The 20351-nt window shown below is 51.7% G+C and overlaps 1 protein-coding gene across 2 annotated transcripts in view; it reads right to left on the bottom strand.

The window, feature by feature from the left end:
- Positions 1–20351, bottom strand: part of plekhh1 (pleckstrin homology domain containing, family H (with MyTH4 domain) member 1) — a 159110-nt gene that overhangs the window by 60751 nt on the left and 78008 nt on the right. For both annotated transcript variants that reach the window (XM_060828794.1, XM_060828795.1), the window contains 5 exons: positions 14799–15556; positions 12076–12154; positions 8777–8868; positions 6346–6496; positions 1747–1886 (listed from right to left, as the gene is read on the bottom strand). In XM_060828794.1, the coding sequence (XP_060684777.1) occupies positions 1747–1886; positions 6346–6496; positions 8777–8868; positions 12076–12154; positions 14799–15556 (1220 nt within the window). The remainder of the gene's footprint in view (positions 1–1746; positions 1887–6345; positions 6497–8776; positions 8869–12075; positions 12155–14798; positions 15557–20351) is intronic.

Genomic DNA, 20351 nt, shown 5'->3' with positions numbered 1-20351 from the left:
AAACCCACACAGACACGGGGAGAATGTGCAAACTCCACACAGTCAGTCGCCTGAGGCAGGAATTGAACCCTGGTGTCTGGCGCTGTGAGGCAGCAGTGCTAACCACTGTGCCACCGTGCTGCCCAAATGTACACCATATTTCCTCCTTCTGAAACTGACAGAGAGAGTTCTCGCTCATGAACATTTGCTGTATGAAAAAACATCTTCCTTCTGCTCCCCCTTTCCTCAATACTTGCCCAGGACGATATATACCTAATCCCCTATGTCTAGGTACCATGAGCTGGTGAGAATACCCTTTCTTTCTTTAGCTGATCATCATCGTCTTGTACAGCTCAATCAAATCTCACCTCGACCTCCTACACTTGAGCACTACCCTACCTCCCCTCACCAGGTTCTCTGAACTCATCTGAGCTAAAGTGCCTGCACTGCCACCAGAACATTCTAGTCAATCTTCCTGCATCGTCTCAAGGAACCTCACCTCATTCCTAAAGTCTGGTGAGGGGGCAACATACCCATTGTTGGCTCAGTCAGTTCAGTGTTGCTTCAGATGGACAAAGACATAAAAGGCCATTGGAGCTGAGAGAGAGAGAGAGAGAGAGAGGTGAAAGAGAGAGAGAGAGAGAGAGAGACGGGGGGAAGTGAGAGAGAAGGGGGGGGAAGTGAGAGAGAACGAGGGGGGGGGGAGAGCGAGAGAGAGGGGAGAGAGAGAGAGAGGGGAGAGGGAGAGGAAAGAGGGAGGGAGAGAGAGGAAGGAGAGAGAGAGATAAAGAAAGAGAGACAGAGATAAAGGAAGAGAGAGAGAGACAGAAATAAAGAGAGAGAGAGAGAGAGAGAGAGATAGAGATAAAGACAAAGAGAGAGAGAGAGAGTGTTTCTGACCTGACTCTCATCCCCATGCTGTAGAACTCCCCTCCATGAACCTGTCCACTTTGACCTACAACCTTCTTAAACATCAGTTGTAAGCAAGATTCAGGTTGACTTTGAAAATTTACCCATGTCGTTCTGGGCGAAACTCTGCGACGGATCGCGAGGCTGTGAAGCATCTTAGGAATTTTTCCCACAGTATAGCGCTAAGTAAACCTAAGCAATGGACAATACAGCACAAGGCAGGCCATTTGGCCCTCCAAGCCTGCATCGACACGTTTTGCCCTTCTATACTAGGACTGTCTTCACTTACAGGATCCGTAACCCTCTGTTCCCTTCCTGTTCATGTATTTGTCTGGGTGCTCTTGAATGTTCCCACCACCCCTCTGGCAGCGTGTTCCAGGCACACACACCCCTCTTTGTGTGAAAAGCATGCCTCACACATCTCTTTTAAACGTCCCCCCCACCTTGAAACTATGTCCCCTAATAGTTTCCAGCCATCGTGTTCCACCTCTCCTTCCTTAAAATTGTTTCCTGTCAGATTGACATTCATTTTATGTGAGTGTTGGCACCAGTGGGTGGGCAAGTGGGCAGGGGGAGGGCACCGATAGTTGCCGTGAGAGGATCGGACCCTGACCTGCTCAGGAAGCTGTGAAAAACATGTCAAGGGACCAGGTGAACTAACTGACAACAATCTGGGAGGTAACTGTCCAACACGTGTGGAGTTTGCATTGACTTGCAGATGACATTAATTCTGAATGCAAATGTTTTGCCCCGGGGATATTTCAATGGCTCCTGTGCACCCCTGAAGGAGATGCCTGATTGCTCACTCAGTGGCCCCCTCCCCCCATGTACTGAGGGTGCAGTTTGCCCAGCACTTACGGTGCAGTTGCCTTCCGCAGAGTAGACAGAGCAGGTCCGAAGGAGCTTGTGTTCCGGCTCAGAATAGTCACTGTCCACGGAGCAGGCGTCGGGAGGGATGGCATAATCGCTCTCAGAACTGACTGAGGACATCGAGACCCCTGTAAGAAAGGGCAGACACATCGTGACCTCCCTCCCTGTACTCATAATCCGGTTCAACCACATCCGAGTGTGACCATTAACCATGGGCAGCTCAGAAAGGGATTGCAGGTTAGGGGCAGGAGGCAGCTTCACATTCCATTGCTCCAATGGACTCGCCACATGTGGCTACAAGAGCAGGCCAGAGGCTAGGAATACTGCAGTGAGTCACTCACCTCCAGCCTATCCACTATCTACAAGTCAGGAGTGTGATGCAATATTCCCCACTCGCCTGTCAGCTCCAACCCTGAGAGTCATAGAGATGTACAGCACGGAAACAGACCCTTCGGTCCAACCTGTCCATGCCGACCAGATATCCCAACCCAATCTAGTCCCACCTGCCAGCACCCGGCCCATATCCCTCAAAACCCTTCCTAACCATATACCCATCCAAATGCCTCTTAAATGTTGCAATTGTACCAGCCTCCACCACTTCCTCTGGCAACTCACTAGGACAAAGCAGCCCACTTGATTGGCACCACATCCACAAGCATCCCCTCCCTCCATCACCGATGCTCAGTAGCAGCAGTGTGTACCATCTACAAGATGCATTGCAAAAATCCACACCAACCAGATGCTGCAGGAGGTTGGAATAGCAACATGCAACAAATCTGGATAACAAAATCCACTCCCTTCTTGACTCCCTCGTCAGGTCCACACCCCCCACCAACCCAACCTCCACTCCCGGCACCTTCCCCTGCAACCGCAGGAAATGTAAAACTTGCGCCCACACCTCCTCCCTCACTTCCGTCCAAGGCCCCAAGGGATCCTTCCATATCCGCCACAAGTTCACCTGTACCTCCACACACATCATCTATTGCATCCGCTGCACCCGATGTGGCCTCCTCTACATTGGGGAGACGGGCCGCTTACTTGCGGAACGCTTCAGAGAACACCTCAGGGACGCCCGGACCAACCAACCCAACCACCCCATGGCTCAACAGTTTAACTCTCCCTCCCACTCCACCGAGGACATGCAGGTCCTTGGACTTCTCCACCAGCAGAACATAACAACATGACGGCTGGAGGAGGAGCGCCTCATCTTCCGCCTGGGAACCCTCCAACCACAAGGGATGAACTCAGATTTCTCCAGTTTCCTCATTTCCCCTCCCTCACCTTGTCTCAGTCGGTTCCCTCAACTCAGCACCGCCCTCCTAACCTGCAATCTTCTTCCTGACCTCTCCGCCCCCACCCCACTCCGGCCTATCACCCTCACCTTGACCTCCTTCCACCTATCACATCTCCATCGCCCCTCCCCCAAGTCCCTCCTCCCTACCTTTTATCTTAGCCTGCTTGGCACACTCTCCTCATTCCTGATGAAGGGCTCTGGCCCGAAACGTCGAATTTCCTATTCCTTGGATGCTGCCTGACCTGCTGTGCTTTAACCAGCAACACATTTTCGGCAACAAAATTCTATGTCCAGGGTCACTGCCAAACTCTGGAGTTGGGTGTTCCACCCTGAACAATCCCCACAGTGTATCCAGCAGCAAGATGTCTGAAAGCCTCCTGCTGTCACTCAGGGCATGTAAGTGCCCACGTATGGGATCTCTGCCTCAACAACTTGGACCAGGAGAAGGCCTTTGACAGATGACTATACACCGACACATTGGACATGCTCTCCGGCGTGGGTTTTGGGGAGGGAATCTGCAAATGGATCCAGGTGCTCTGCGGAAAGGTCAGTACCACAGGTACGATGGACGGGGTGGGAACTGCGAAGCTTCCTGATCAACCTGGAGTCAGGCTCGGCTGCCCTTGCCCGCTTGTCCCATCCAGCTGTCGGTATCCTCGAGACTCCCAGGAAGGATGGGAGGTAGGGTGCGGTGACGATACCAGATACTGGGGGCACTTAGCCCAAACTCTCTGTGTCCATGGGCAAAGTCATAGTTCTCCAATTGGATCGCTGACTGGTATCTGCTGTCAGTTCAAACTGGCCTCGGTGTGTGGGGGGGGGTTGTTTAGTGGGTAGGGGTGGGGTTGGGGGGAGGGGATGTTGGTGATGCCGATGATTTGAGGTAATAGTGAGGCCATCATCTTCTGGAAGTACACCAACTGATCCTTTGTCCCCCTCACCATCACCTGAAGGTGCCGGTGGATGTGTTTCGGAGGGATTGGGCACGTGTGTCTAAAAGAAAAGGTTTGGGTAGATGGAGGAGAACAAAAATTGGGAATGCAGGAATGACGTTCCCTCTGCTTTGTGGGTAGAAACCCTGATTATCGGTGTCACAGCCCCCGGTGCAGGTTCGGTCCAATCCCCACTCCCGAGCTGTGGTGATCATCCCAACCATCTTCCGTTCTTTCCGGAGCTTGGAAATGACCGTCTGTCCGGGGGCTTGGTGACCAAATGCCCATCCAAAGGCGGGGGGATAGACAACCCCAGTCTCGCCCTCACCTGGACGTGTGCAGCTGCATGACAGTGTGTGTGTGTAGCTTCCCAGGACGCTTAACATAGAGCAGTACAGCACAGTACAGGCCCTTCAGCCCCTCAGCACCGACAGTCAACAGTGCACCGAGGTTCTCCCAGTCTCTGGGATTGTGAAGGATGGATCCAGCCATGTTGTTGCAGGATGCGCTGCATAGGCACACTGTCTCCTATCACCTCACAGTGTGGTTGATGCAGACAAAGACCTTTCACCGCAGCCCATCAAGGCAACGTTCTGCATGGGACGTCCTCAACGCTCCCCAGGGTGTTCGATCCCGTCGCAAAACCACCACACCGCCAACCCCGGCAAATTGTTAAAATTCTTCGGCAAAACGTTTCATTGGTGGAATCTTCAAACAGGCTGGTGGAGAGGAGGCCCCACTCCCACCCTCCATTTAACCCGATCCTTTGGACATGCCCAGTGCCTCACCCACTTTGCGGACTGTCATCAGGCCTGCTGTGGTGGGGAAGTGATCCCCATCCCCCTCCTTGTTGAATTAGCCTTTGCAAAGAAGGTCTGGAAAAGGCACGGTGGCCCCTCGTTCAAAGTGCTTGATCAAAGCGACTGGACACCGCCCCCTCTCCATTGTTCCCATCCACTCGGCCTCCCTTCCTGCTCAGGGGGCCGGAGACCCTGAAAGATCCTCAGGGCGCCACCCTTTCAAAGGTGACCTTTTCAGGATCGTGACAGGCCACCGACCTTCTGGGTAAAGCCAATCATCACACTGCCGCCGTGTGGGATCTTGCTGTGCACAGTTTGGTCGCCGTGTTTCCGACTTTGTGCATCGCTTTATGGAGTCGTGACAGGTGCTATATAATTGCAACTTATCATTGCCCCCCCTAACTCACCAAGGGTTTGGATAAGTTTGAGTTGGTTTGTTTTATTATTGCTCCCATGTACCTAAGTACAATGAAAAGTTTTGTTGTGCGTGCAGTACCATAATAGATCATAACGAGACATGCAGATCATGGGTCCCTTCGACAGAGAGAGAGGCATTCAGGGTTACAGTTGCGCAGGAAGTGCACAAAGCCAGATCAACATTAGGCTTGAAATTAGAGAGGTCCATTCAGCATTCAGGGAAAATAGCTGTTCTTGAAATTGTTAGTACGCATGTTTAAGCTCTGTATCTTCTGCCTGATGGAAGAGAGTATAAACGGGGTTGGAAGGGTCTTTGATCATGTTGGCTGCCTTTGCATGTTGATAATACAAACAAGGGCAAGATTCACATTTGGGCCTTGAGTAGTGTTGTAGAAAAACAGAGACCCAGGGGTTTTGGTACATAATTCTTTAAAAGTTTGTATTACACATAGACAGAGTGGTTAAGAAGGCATTTTCCACACTTGCCTTCATTGCTCGGTCTTTTGGGTATAGAAGTTAGGACGATCATGTTGAGATTGTACAGAACATTGGTGAGGCCTTTTCAAGAGTACTGCGTCCAGTTTTGGTCACCCTGTTATAGGAAGCATATTATTAAACTGGAGAGGGTTCGGAAAAGATTTACCAGGACGTTGTTGTTCCTGGAGGGTTTGAGGTACAAAAATAGACCGGAAAGACATTTTTTTCATTGGAACATAGGAGGTTGAGTGGTGACCTTATTGAGTTTCATAAACTTACCAGGGGCACAGATAAGGTAAATAGTGAAAGGTATTTTTCCTGAGAGTGGGGGAGTTCAAAACTCGGGGGCGTATTTTTATGAAGTGAGAAGAAAGATTTAAAAAAGACATGAGGGGCAACGTTTTTACACTGAGGGTGGTTTGTGAGTGGATTGACCTTTCAGAGGAAGTGGTGGAGGCGGACACAATCACAATATTTAAAGGAAATTTGGATTAGTGCATAAATAGGAAAAGTTTGGAGGGACATGGGCCAAGCGCGGGCAGGTGGGACTACTTGAGCTTGGTAACGTGGTTGGCATGGACTGGATGGGCCGAAGGATCTGTTTCCATGCTTTATGACTCTATGACTAAAGCCAGCCTCTGGGTTTCCCATCCTGACAAAGGCCTACCTCTTTTCACGGCTCGGGGGCTCCCGGGTCCACTGTTCTTCCTCGTCTCCGTTCCCACGGCGGACGTCCGAAAGCTGGCTTGGGAGCTGCTGTCGTCGTCGGATCCCGACGACTCGTCCGGAAAGGGAACGTTGCTGATCTGCGTGGCTTTCTGTGTCAGGAAGGAGAGAAATCAGCCGTTCGCTCGGGGACAAACCGCAGCAAGCCCTCGCTGAGCTCCTAGACAGAGGCCCAGGTCGCTGAGCTGACACTGAGAGAGAAATATCCAGGCCGTGCCTCAGAGGGGCCTGCAGGACTGGAGCATTAAAGATTGATCTCTCGAGGGTGAGGCCTGAGCAAGACCCAGGGCAAAATTAAGAAAGAAATTCATGTCGTTTTCACCTCCTTTGGGAACTGGAGGTGGGGAGAGCCTGCTGTTAGACTGAGTCCAGCATTGTTCAGTTTGAGGGCCAGAGAGTGAGTGGAAAAGCCAGGCATTCCGGGGGATGGTCTTTTCTGGTGGAAGCGTGGGACGGGACGCTTTCTTCCCCGCTTCCTGCCCGGTGCTGGCTGGATTGAGGGGCTGCTGGGTAAGGAGGCCTGCACGCAAAGCTGCAGCCAGGGACTCGGGTGTCGGTGTGGCAGTGATGCAACGGTCACATCTTATTGTGGGTCAGGTTGTCCTTTTCTTTTTAAGAATTTGAACCCTCCCCACCAACTACCCTTCCTTGTGATGATGACACCTTCCCCACACTCTGTGCCATGTACGGATACTTCACTGAGTCTTTTGCAAGGTGACTTTAAGGCAACAAATGCTGCCTTCCCAGCAATACAGAGCTGTTACCCACAACACATGGGAGCAATGTCTTTTTTTTAAAATGGCTGAAGTGTTTTCTTTCACAGTTGTGGTGAGGGGGGGGGGGGGGTGTTGGGTAAGAGTGGGCATCAATGTGAGGTGTTGTTGCCCTATCCGTAGTTGCCATTTCAGAGGGCAAGTGGGAGTTAACCACCTCACTGTGGGATTGGAGTCACTTTTAAAATAAAAATGTTTCTAATTTGTTCACAGATGAGACCAGCATTCATTGCCCATCCCTCATCACCCACAGTTAAGAGTCTGGGTAATTTAGCAAGGCCAATCCACCTAACCTGCACATCTTTGGAATGTGGGATTAATCCTGGAGGAAGTCCATGGAGACATAGGGAGAACGCGCAAACTCCACCCATCCAGTCGCCTGAGGGGGGAATTGAACCCGGGTCCCTTGCACTGTGAGGCAGCAGTGTTAACCACTGAGACGCAAGAGTGTAGCCTCCTGGTCATGTGGAAAGGCCTCGTGATCAGTTTGTGTGTCAGAGCACACGTGAAGGGAATCTCTTTCAGGTTATTAATAAACTACACAAGCAGGACATTTGACCATTGACACGCTGGGCGCGGTTGGTAGCCATTACGCTGAAGTGAATCCCTGAGGAGACAGGCAGTGCTCTCTCTCTCCTGATCGCTAACCAACAAACCCTTCCTAGGAAGAGTGTGTGAGAGGTGGAAGGAAATGGGGTCACTCAGCCTTCGCTGCCTCCACCACAATGCACAGGAACAGCAGTGTGCAGCTATCCACTGGGTTCAATGCGGTCACTAAACACAAGTCCATCAACAGCTCCTTCCAAACCTGCACATCTAGATGGACAAGGGCAGAAGGAGCATGGGAACAACATCAGCTGCATGCCACCCCCTCCACCTCCAAATCAACCACCATCCTGACCCGGAAATGGAGAGCCATTCCTTCAGTGTCGCTGGGTCAAATTCCTGAACTCTCTCCCTAACAGCATTGTGGGTGTCTCTTTGGTCTGCAGCAGTTCAAGAGATGTTTTTTTGATTTTGATTAGATTCATTACTGTCAGATGTACCTAGGTGCAGTGAAAAGTTTTGTTTTGTGCACAGTACAGGCAGAACATACCGAATAGAGTGATAAAACAGAGCGAGGAGTACAATGTCCCAACTGCAACAAAGGTGCAAAAAGAGGAGGACCAACATTAAATTGAAGATTTGAGAGGCCCACTCAGAAATCTCATAACAGGGGGGAAGACGCTGTTCTTGAATCTATTGTTTAAGCTTCTGGACGGAAGAGGTTGAAAGAGATGATGACCAGAGTGGGAGGGGCCTTTGATGATGTCAGCTCCCTTCCCCAGGCAGCAGGAAGTATAGATGGAGCCTATGGATGGAAGGTTGACAGACTGGCCTGTGTTCACGACTCCCTGATCCTCATCACAACATTCTGGGCAGCCAAGTCAAAATAAACGCCTACCTTGCCTCGCAATGGCCTCACCACATTCGAGACACTCCTATCAAGTTGAACAGCTTTCCCCCCCGTGACAAGCTTACAAATGGAAAGTATTAACCTAGTTCCTTGGGGGTTGCGTCCGGTCAGCGAACCTCTCGCAAGCCAGTTCATTGCCTTACCCCTTTCAGAGTGGTGTAGACAGGAACCGTCATGTTCTTGTAGATGAGATGAGCGAAAGGCCCGGAGGTTAGGCTCCCAGGAAGGTTTGACACTGGAGGGGAGGACAGAAATTTACACAAGGTGAATAGGGTGAAAGTTAGAGCTTGGTTCACACAGACAGGGAGCTTTCCTTTGACTTCTGGCCAACCCCCCCCTCACCTCACCTGCTTCCCTAAGGCCCGTGGAAATAACTTGACTGAGCTGGGCCTTCTCACATCCATCGCCCGTGGAGCCTGTTGAAAGGGAACAAGTGACGCAGCTCCCAAACAGTTCTGGCCTAAAATTGGAGTTGGGTTCTGATTTTGCAACACTCACAGGGCCGTGACTGCTGTGTTAAAAAGGAGCCTGTTGCTTTGAGCAACTGGGTGTTTTTAACACCCGACAGGAGGTTGAAATATAGCCAGCCTCCCCACTTGTGTCAAAATGGCTGCCATCCCACCTGACACCGGTTAATATTGAACAACGTGAGAAGCCTTGAGGAGGAGACTGGAGTGACATTCGGCCCTCATTTTGGCTCAGTCGGGTGGACAGGCTGCGAGACTCCATTTTACGGAGTTACGGAGAATCAGGGGAGGCTGAGACGCACTCAACAGTGCTGGTGGAACTGGTCAAATACAGAGGAGCCTCGATTATCCGAGCAAGATCACAGGGTCCCGATGCTTGGCTAAACTGTGCTATGCAGCATTCGATTACCCGAACATTCGATTATCTGAACAAAATACTCCTCACCTGTATCGTTCGGATAATCGAGGGTCCTCTGTAGACCCTTTCGGACAATAAGCTGGCATTCTTGGCGGCGCCAAGAGGGGAGGGGCGGGCGAGGCCTCCCAGGAGAGGGTGCTGCAGGCAGCCCCCCTCAACCTCAAAGCGATAAAGTAAAACTCGGTCTGGTGTTCGGATCTCCACACCTTGCTCTGTACGTTTTGAGGGGGGGGGGATCGGGAATGAGCAGCTCTCTCTTCACCCTTGCTTGATGAAGCAGCTCCTCCCACCAACCCCAAGCCCAGGACAAACCCCCAAGTCACTGGCTACAGTTTGCCACCCGGCCAGGCCTAGCCCGTGTGCTGAAGGGAGACCCTCCATCTCTGGAGGAAGGCAGCCAGAGCACGCGACAGAGCCATAGGACTTCGCAATTCCAGCTGGAAGAGGCTGAAAGTCAAGTCCGATGAAAACCAATCAAAGTGGAGAATTCATCGTTGCCCCCACCCCACCCCACCTCCCCACCTGTTGCCTCTTTTGATTTCTTTCAACCCTCCTCAGATCCGGCCACCCTGCCTTCTGTTTATTTAAGGCTGTGAAGCCAGTGCTGGTGAGGATTTACCGGTAAACACAGCCTTTAATTACCAGGGGACGGGGAGACTCTCCTTCGATCTGCGCCGCATGGGGGACTGAGTTGGAAACTGCTGCTCCCTGTAACCTGAGCTAGAGCATATCCGAGGTGGAGGGGTCTCTCCCCGGGTGGACAGCTGTGCAGGAGCCAGGCAGAACACTGACCAGCAGCTAAAGGAATGAAGGAGGAGGGCACCGCGCTGTACAAAGTGGATGTGTCCAGGAGGTCCCTGGGCCCGGCTTCCACACTTCACCGGGCAACTCCTCACTGGTGTCACCAGCTACCCGGAGGTTTCGTCAGGGCCCGGGGCGAGGAGACGGGGGGGTGGGGAACTGGCTCCAAAGAACTGGAGAAACACATCTTTATCCAAAGCAACAGATGCTGGAGATCACAGCGGGTCAGGCAGCATCCGTGGAGAGGGAGCAAGCTAACCTTTCAAGTCTAGGTGTCTCTTCATCATAGCTGAAGTGAAGTGTGGAGGTGGGAGGGAGAAGGGGGAACTGGACTCTGGTTCCCTGGGAAGTTCAGGTGAGGGGGAGGAGGCCCCTGGATAGGAGAGGGGGAATGTGATTTCTATCCATGCCCCTTTAGATTTTGTCACATGACTCCTCACATCCCCCTGACCACCACCACCACCTCCTCCTCCTCCTCCAATCAGAAGCAAAAATGGTTGAAGAAAATGAAGCCTTTTTCTCCCCTGAGAGAGGACACCCAGTTTGACATCGAATTTACATGTCGGATTAAAGGTTTAAAGGGGGAGAGGGTGGGGTAGTGGAGCTGAGGCCGAGATGAGAGTGGCCTCAGAGGTTAGCACTGCTGCCTCATGGCGCTAGCGTCCCAGGTTCGATTCCAGCCTCGGGCAGCTGTCTGTGTGGAGTCTGCACATTCTCCCCGTGTCTGCGTGGGTTTCCTCCGGGTGCTCCAGTTTCCTCCCACAGTCCAAAGGCATGCAGGTTAGATGGACCGGCCATGCTGAAACGCAGAGTTGGATTGGTTGTCTTCGGAGGGTTGGGGTTGACTCAATGGGCCAAATGGCCTCTTTCCACTCAGTAAGGATTGTGTGAGATCAGCCATGACCACATCAAACAGTGAAGCAGGTTTGACAAGGCTTACTCCTGCTCCGAGTTCTTATCTCCTTAATGCCTACATAAGATCAATCATGCCTACATAACCTCGGGAGGGGCTCACCCACAATGTACTGATAGCAACAGTCTGTTCACATTGACATATGCAAAGATAGGGAACATAAACCATTTAGTTAGTCATTACCACACCAAGTGGCACAAAATTCACCTGCATACACATCACCACCAGTCCCCACCGTGTTACACACGACCCTACAGTGTAATGTCTTGGGATCCAAGCCCCGCTCTTGCCCCTGGGAAGCTGACACTCATGGTACAGCCCTGAGGGGGTGCTGCACTGTCAGGGATGCCACCTCTCAGGTGAGAGGTCCATGATCATTCCCCTCCCCTCCCCCCCTCCGGTCGGATAACGTATAAGATTCTGCGGGGAATGGCGATGGTACTCCCCCATCTCTGGGGCCAGTATTTATCCCCACGACCCGCTGGTGAGACAGACAAGCGGCTTCCTGCCCAGTCTGGGGGATTTTGCCATGAGCCGCCTTCCAGTGAGAGCGCGGCTACATGACGTGAACTGACTGCAATATCCCGAGGTTGGAAAAGTGCAATGGGGTGGGGGAGGAGGGGGATCTTAGTTTCTCAGAACGCGGCTCATCGATTGGTCTTGGCCAATCCCCCCCACCCCTCCACCTCCCCACACCCAGGAATGGGCCTCACCGGGGGGAACAGAGCTGACTCCTGGCTTAAAGATAAAGGGCCCTCATTCCCACCACGGGGAGACCACTCCGTCTCAGAAACAACCAATCAAGCTCACCAACGAGAAGTCCCGTCGAGAAACCTCACTTACATCTTTTCGTGGAGCTGTTAGCCAATGTCACCTCAGACATCCTCATGCCAGACTTGGCAAGGGCGTAAATTCGACCTTCCTGTAAACACAAGCAATGGGGGGGGGGGCAGGGTATAAACAGTTGCCAATCAGTTCCCATCTACAAAGCTTAAATGACTCTTCCCCCACCCCCCCACCCCCCCATCATGAGTGTGGCGCAGAGAAGAGTTAACTACCAAAGTTGCACCAGCGATCAGAATCGACATCGTAAGCTATAGCACAGCGCACAGCACGTTCATCCTCGAGGTGATGCCCTGGGCTCGAGCGCACAATCTAGGTCTAACCTTGTCACGGTGCAGTATTGAGCACGGTCGGATTGCAACGCTACTAAACGGAGGGTGTGTCAGGGTGCTGCTGAAAGGTCTGAGTGTCTGACCAATCCAGGGCAAACACCACTCTGACATAATCGCCAGTAAGCTCTGAGAGAGAGAGAGAGAGACGAGAGAGCACGAGAAAGCGAATGAGAGAGTGAGAGAGAGCGAGAGAGAGTGAGAGAGTGTGAGCGAGTGAGAGTGAGAGTGTAAGAGAGCGAGAAAGAATGAGAGAGAGAGTGTGAGAGAGTGAGTGTGTGAAAGCGTGTGAGAGTGTGTGAGAGAGTGAGAGAGAGAGAGAGAGTGAGAGAGAGAGCGAGAAAGAATGAGAGAGAGAGTGTGAGAGAGTGAGTGTGTGAAAGCGTGTGAGAGCGTGTGAGAGAGTGAGGGCGCGTGTGAGACAGTGTGAGAGAGCATGCATGCAAGAGAGCGAGAGAGAGAGCACACACTCGAGAAAAAGAGAGCAAGAGTGTGAGAGAGACAGAGGCAGAGACACACAGAGAGACACAGAGAGACACAGAGAGACAGAGGGGAAACAGAAGGGAATCAGGAGAGAAAGGCAGGAGAGTGGACGTGAGGATTTGATGGAGGACTTTTGCCCGAAACGTCGATTTTCCTGCTCCTCGGATGCTGCCTGACCTGCTGTGCTTTTCCAGCACCACTCTGATCTAAACTCTGGTTTCCAGCATCTGCAGGCCTCACTTTTGCCCTGTGAGGATTATCAAGTCAACCTTGATCTCATTGAATGGTGGAGCAAACTCAATGGCTTACTGTCCAGCTATCCTGAGCCAAGCAGAGGTGCACTTATCCCGGGTTTTACCTGATGTAGGAGAGGTTGGGATTGCTTTCCTTGGAACAGAGAAGGCTGATCACTGACATGACTGAGGTATACAAAGCTGTAAGGGGTAGAGATAGACAGGAGGAACCTGTTTCCCTTGGCAGAGAGTTCAAAAACCAGGGATCGTAGATTCAAGCTAAGTGGCAGGAGGAGACAGGAGGAAAAATGTTTTCACGGAGAGAGTGGTGGGTGTCTGGAAATCGCTGCCTGAGTTGGTGGTGGAGACAGAGACTATAAGCTCTTTTTAAAAAAAGTACCTGGATCTGAACCTTAAGTGGTGTAAACTGCAGAGATTTGAGCCATGGGCGATTATGGCGGGATTAGAAAATGGCCGGCTCAGTATGAACAAGATGGGCCAAATGGCCCCCTTCTGTGTTGCATTGTTTCTACAGTTCTATTCCCAAAATATGACAATCAGTGAGGCTGAAATAAATTGCTGTTACGTGCTAGTGAGCATCTCACTTCTCTTTAAGTAAATGTTGAGGCAATTTCCCAAGGAAACTCAGACATGTAATCCCAGTAATCATTGTTTTCCTGTGGTGCAGAAAACACTACCTCTATTTATGGATTCGGGCATTCTTCTCTCTCCATGGCTGGGACCATATAATCACCGAGGAACGTGTCTCAGTCACAGCCTCCAGCAGCACTCTGCCTGACAGGAGGGGCCTCAGGGTTCAGAGGTCACTTCCACGAGGGGGGACAGGGAATGGGTGACCGGGCGGGGGAGCGGACATTACAGCCTAGCTGACATGCGATACAGAGACACAGAAAACAGGAGTAGGAGCAGGCCATTCGACCCTTTGAAGCTGGTCTGCTATTCATGATGAGCATGGTTCAACATCCAACCCAGTCCCCTGTTCCCATTTTCAATCCATACCCCCTTTAGCTCTGAAGAACTATTATCTTCTCCTTGGAAACATTCGGTGTTTTTGCCTCGACCACTTTAACTGGCGAAGAACTCCACAGGCTCACTACTCTCTGGGTGAAGAGAATTTCTCACCAATGGCCTACCCTGTATCCTTAAACTGTGACTCAGGGCTCTGGACTCCTTGGTCCTTGGGAACATCCTTCCTGCGATTAGCATTGTGGAGTCCCAATGGTGTGGAAGCAGGCCATTCAGCCCATTGAGTCCACACCGACCCTTCGGAGCACATTCCACACCTTTCCCAGTGACCCTGCATTCCCTATGGCTAAGCCACCTGGGCCGCACATCCCTGGACAATGCGGGCAATTTAGCACGGCCAATCTGTGGAAACCAACCCAGACATGGGGAGGACGTGCAAACTTCCCACAGACAGTCACCCGAGGCTGGAATCGAACCTGGGTCCCTGGCGCTGTGAGGCAGCAGTGCTATCCACTGAGCCACCGTGCCACCCTATTAGGATTTTATAGGTTTCTATCATTCTTCTGAACTCCCAGTGATTACCACAGTCACAGGAATCAGTCTGGTAAACTGTTGCAAAGTAAGGAAAGTGGAACCCAGGCTTGGCCCAGTAGGGTAGGCTGAAGAAAGGTTCAGGAATGATTCCTCTTACCCAGGAGGGCAAACGATGCAAGGGGGGAGGCGGAGGCTCGTTCCTGGGGGAGGAGCTTTCAGCATCTGCCGAAGCCTCTTTCGCTGCTGGTAGTGACGGTAGCGAGGGTGGCGGTGATGACATTGGGGAGGGGACAGAGCATTCCTTGGCCGGGGCGCCGCCACTTTCTTCAGTCTCCATTTGCTCAGGAACGTCGTCGATGTCAGTCTCCTGGACCCGGACCGGTTGCCGGGCGGGGCCAGCAGGCCTGAAGGAGGGGCAGATGTCGATGCGGACGACACGGTGGGGCCTGTCAGCGGTTCCGGCCTGCGGTTGGCTGAGGTGTTTCTTCGCCAGCTGGATGCTGTCCCTCGGAGCCAGCGGTGTCCTCACCTTGGGCAGGGTCATGCTGGTGCCCACGGGGCCTTCCCTGGCCGCCAAGGCTGGCAGGGTGGGCCTCGGCCTCTGGATGGTGCCCTCGGTGTCCGGACGGGCCTTCACTGTCTCCTTGGCGGCCGGCGGTGGGGGCCCAGCTTGGGGGCATTCATCCTCTGCCAGGCCCGGGGCAGACTCAGGAGAGCAGGCCTCAGACCTACTCCCCGCCTCGGCGCAGCCCTCCTCCCCCTCTGTGGGGCTCCGTCGAGGCTGCTCCTTCCTCCCCTTGACACAGGGCTCCTCACCCCCTGGCGCAGGCCGGGCCGGGGCAGCTGAAGGCAGGGGGGATGCTTCTGAGGCTCCGTCCACTGTCGCGTCAGCTCCCGGTCGCTCGCTCCGTGAATCTGTTCAACATAAAAAGTGAGCTCGGTTTACTGGAGACGCCCAAAGGTCTTCAAACATCAGATAAATGAAGGAAATCTCTCAATATTAATGGGGGAGGGGGTTAGTGGGCATGGACTGGAGGGGAGACGCATAGAAACTAAGAGGAGTAGGCCATTCGGCCCTTCATTCCTCCCCACGACTGATCATCTGCTCCCCCTTTCTCCCTTTTGATCCCTTTAGCCCTAAGAACCAAATGTAACTACTTTGTGAAAACATTCAATGTCTTGGCCTCAACCATTTACTGTGGTAATGAATTCCACAGGCTCCCCACTCTCTGGCTGTGCACCCTTTTAAAACCACCACCCTGCCCCCACAGCCAGAATTCGTGAGACCCCCCCACCACCACGCCCAAACCCACAACCTCCCCTCACCAGCACCAAATACTAGTCCCTGAAGGAAAGCTCGGCTCTTCATCTCAGTCAGGCTCCGAAATGGTCTACCCTGTGTCCTTACTGGGATTGGAGGGAGAGGGAGGAGCCGGGTGTGTGGGATGAGGGAGGGTTCTGGGATGGGGGCTGCAGTGTGGGAAAGGCTGCGGTGAGACGTTGAGCCTGGGAGGGGTGGAGAACGACGGGATGGGAGCTCGTGGAGGTGGTGACGGGGGTACAGGGCAGCACAGGGCAGCAGGGCTGACAAATGGTGGGAGGGGCATGACAAGAAAGGGGGGGTGGGCAACAGAGTGTGGGTTTGAGAGAATTTTGGGAGGCCTGGCTGTGGGTGGAGATACTTGACTGGTTGGGGCTTACGGCAATGGAAGTGATGACGTGGGAAGACTGGAACGTGGGGATTGGGTGTGGGGTCTGTAGTTGGGTAACCAGCTAGCAAAAGGGTTGTGAATAATCCCTTAACCACAATATGGCCTTTCTCAGAGGTGGGCAGGTCCTATCACAGAGTCAGAGAGATGTACAGCACAGAAGCAGACCCTTCGATCCAACCCGTCCATGCTGACCAGATGTCCCAACCCAATCTAGTCCCATTTGCCAGCACTTGATCCATATCCCTCTAAACCCTTCCTATTCACATACCCATCCAGATGCCTTTTAAATGTAATTGTACTAGACTCCATCACCTCGTCATTCCGTACACAGACCACCCTTTGCATGAAAAAGTTGCCCCTTAAGTCCCTTTTCCATTTTTCCCATCTCACCCTAAACTTATGTCCCCTAGTTCTGGACTCCCCTACTCCAGAGAAAAGACCGTGTCTATTTACCCTAGCCATGCCCCTCGTGGTTTTATAAACCTCTATAAGGTCACCCCTCAGCTTCTGACACTCCAGGGAAAACAGCCCCAGCCTGTTCAGCCTCTCCCTGTAGCTCAATTCCTCCAACCCTGGCAACATCCTTGTAAATCTTTTCTGCACCCTTTCAAGTTTCACAACATCTTTCCGATTGCATGTAATATTCCAACAGTGGCCTAACCAATGTCCTGTACAGCTGTAACATGACCTCCCAACTCCTGTACTCAATACTCTTATCATTAAAGGAAAGCATACCAAATGTCTCCTTCACTATCCTATCTACCTGTGACTCCACCTTCAAGGAACTATGCACCTGCACTCCAAGTAGCTTTGACCACAATTTGGGCTGGAAGTATAGCAAAGGAAGCCTCTTGCCTTGTTTCAAATAAGGGGTACGCCATTTCGAACAGAGTTGAGAAACCTCTTCGCCCAGAGAGTAGTGGATATATGGAATTCGCTGCCCCAGAAGGCAGTGGAGGTCAAGTCTCAGGATACTTTTGAGAAAGAGATGGAGGGAGCTCTTAAAGATAGTGGAATCAAGGATTATAGGGATACGGATTGGATACGGATTGTAGTTGATCAGCCATGATCATAATGAATGGTGGTGCTGGCTCGAAGGGCCGAATGGCCTACTCCTGCACCTATTGTCTATTGTCTATTGTCACACACATTATCAACACTGATCCACCCAGTCCACTATCGCCACTTCTATCCAGCTTCCAATTCTCACCACCAGCCCGAACATCCGCGCCCGTCATTGAATTCTCCTGCACGCTGCGCTCTTGGGTATCAGGGCCTAGTTTTGGTCCTAGAAAGGGAACAGATATTTGGGCCATGGAGGCAGGGTGGAGGTTTTAAAAGGGTGCACAGCTGAGCAGTTGGATAGATCTGTTCCAGGTCCAATGTTCACTGCCGTGCAGAGATTAGACAGACAGGACAGACTTCCTCAGCACCATCAAAAGCAAATACCATTCCCTCCCCCGACCAAGCTGAGGAACTGGTTCAGCCATTCAGTCATCTGAGCCTGCTGCTCCATTCAGTCCCACCACAGCAACTCACAACCTCCATTCTCTTCTCTTGTCTTTCCTGAACAAAAATCTATAAACCGGACTCTCAAAAGTTTCAGTTGACTCTCCCTTTTCCAAAAGCCTTGGCAGCACTTGGGATACAGAATTCCAAATTCCCATAATCTTTCGTATGGAAAATGTGTGATCTTAAACCTACCCATATACAGAGAAACCTCGATTGTCCAAACAAGATGGCCGGGCACTATTTTTTCGGAAAACTGATGATTCGGTTCATTGTTTCAATGTCTTTCCTCTGGGGCTCGGAGTTTTATGTTAGGCCTGCTCCCCGTTCAGGAGACTAGCAACAGCACACCACGCGCGAGACCCGTCCAACCACGCCCCCACCCGCCCTCCAACCCTGACCAATACCGACCCCCCCCCCATCCACCCCCTCCCCCAACACTGTTCCCCACCCCCACCCCCAACCCAAGACGGTACCTGGGCATCCATCGATGTCCAGGACTGTTCTCAGCAGCATTTCAGTGATCCGAGTTCACTTTTAAACAAAAGGCGCGATCAATGTTGGAAACACATTTTCAATGTAACGTTTCCATCAGGCCCTCGAGATCTCTTTCAGATAATCCGATATTCGGATAATTGATATTCGGATAATCGAAGTTTCTCTGTAACTAACCCTAAAATGGTGTCCCATGGCACCGGATTCCTCAGTAAGAGGGAGATTTGTCTGGGACTCCATCAATACTTCGAGTCTCTGTATCTGATCTCATCACATTATGTAGTAACTGGTCTTCTAACCTAGGCCTCTACTTGCCAGTATGCCTCTTATGAGTCCAGGTGTGGTCCCTCAACACAATACCCGTCATCCCGGCAGAATATCTACCATGGCGATGGTGCTCCAGCGAAGTGAGGAGGGGACAACCACCCCCTGCCTCTGGAAGACTCCCAATTCAAAGGTGGAGGTTCCGCTAGGATAGCGTTCAAAAAGGCTGGATCAAAATTTGTGGAAGCATTTGCAAACCCACAGACAGATCTGACAGATCAAAGTGGGGGCAGAGGTGGAGGATTGGTTGTGGATAACAGAGCAGGGCTTGTGGAGCTGGGGAGGAGGCGACCATTCGGCCCATCCTCACTTTCAGCCAGAGCAAGCAAAGTCCAAACTCCAGCGAACCCCCAAAGCCCCTGCCCTGAAATTTTTCTTTCCAGTTCTGCCATGCTTACAGGAGGTCTGAGACCCTAAGCCCTAGCCGTGTGTAACGATTCACCTCACATTATCCCTCCTCACCTTGCTAACCAGCTCATCCTCTCAACCCTGGAGCCACTGGGAAACGGTTTGTGATGGAGTAGATCAAGCCAAACCATCATGGGCTTGAAGAGGCTCATTCAACATCCTCTTAACGTACCTCCCTTTCGCTTGAAAGGAAGAAGGCCCACAAGCTACTCCAATCCATCCATGAAGCCCTGCATCCCCGGGAGGTGTTCCCATGTTCTCCCTGTGAGGCCTTCACATCCTACCCAACGTTCCTTTCCCAGAACTGGACAAAGTACTCCAGCTGAAGCTGAACCAGGATTTTATAAAGCTTCACCATAACTTAATAGCATTTGCAGCCTTTGCTTATAACCTACTCCTTATCCCATTTGTGTTCTTGTCTTGATTTTGACGATTGGTGGAGACAACAGCTCCTGCCCATTATTCTTGCAGCCTGGGAAATTAGATTCTCTTTTTAGGGAAACCTATCTGCTTTGACCCTTGCCTGATCGTGTCGCAAAAAGCAGTCTGAACGATCGAACGGAAAGATGATGGACATTCCTGCTGGTTAATCCCTGGTTACTGAGTAACAAAGCACCATTTTACGTTTCGGCCTGTAAATCTGTTATTGTTGTTCCGCTGAGTCATTCGGTTATTAAGCAGAATGTTACAGGAAAGCAGTCAAACATTAAACCCCAAGGTTAGGTATTTCCCAAACCAACTAACCTGTCTGTTCTGCAGCCTGTGTTTTGGGTCGATTTTCACACACTAAGAGCCAATTCTACAACATTTATTTGGCACCTTTATAGTTGGGGAAGGAGTTTCTGCACAACATTCCTGACCATGAGTCCAAATAGATGAACACACAGAAAGACAGACCTGAATTTATATAGCACCTTTCACTACCTCACCATGTTCCAGATCACCTTAACATATCTTATCCTTTGTTTCTCCATCACAGTTTGGCCCAACCCTGAGTTGCCCTTGAAAACGAGCGATTTGCTCAGCATTATGGGAGCAGTTACTACACAGTAGTGTGCCCTGGAGTCATGTCTAGGCCAGACTGGGAAGTGTCCAGCAGATTCCAGTCCCTAAAGGGTGTGAGCCAACTGGGATCGGCTTTCAACGGCAATCAATGATCACTGCCCCAGCTGAGTCCAGGACATTTAACAACCGTTCTGAGGAAGGATCACCAGATCCGAAACGTTAACTGTGATTTCTCTTCACGGATGTTGCCAGACCTG

This window comes from Hemiscyllium ocellatum, chromosome 8 (assembly GCF_020745735.1).
Source record: "Hemiscyllium ocellatum isolate sHemOce1 chromosome 8, sHemOce1.pat.X.cur, whole genome shotgun sequence".
Lineage (NCBI taxonomy): Eukaryota > Metazoa > Chordata > Chondrichthyes > Orectolobiformes > Hemiscylliidae > Hemiscyllium > Hemiscyllium ocellatum.
The sequence above is the reverse complement of the archived record's forward strand: the minus strand, read 5'-3'. Positions and strand labels throughout refer to the sequence as shown.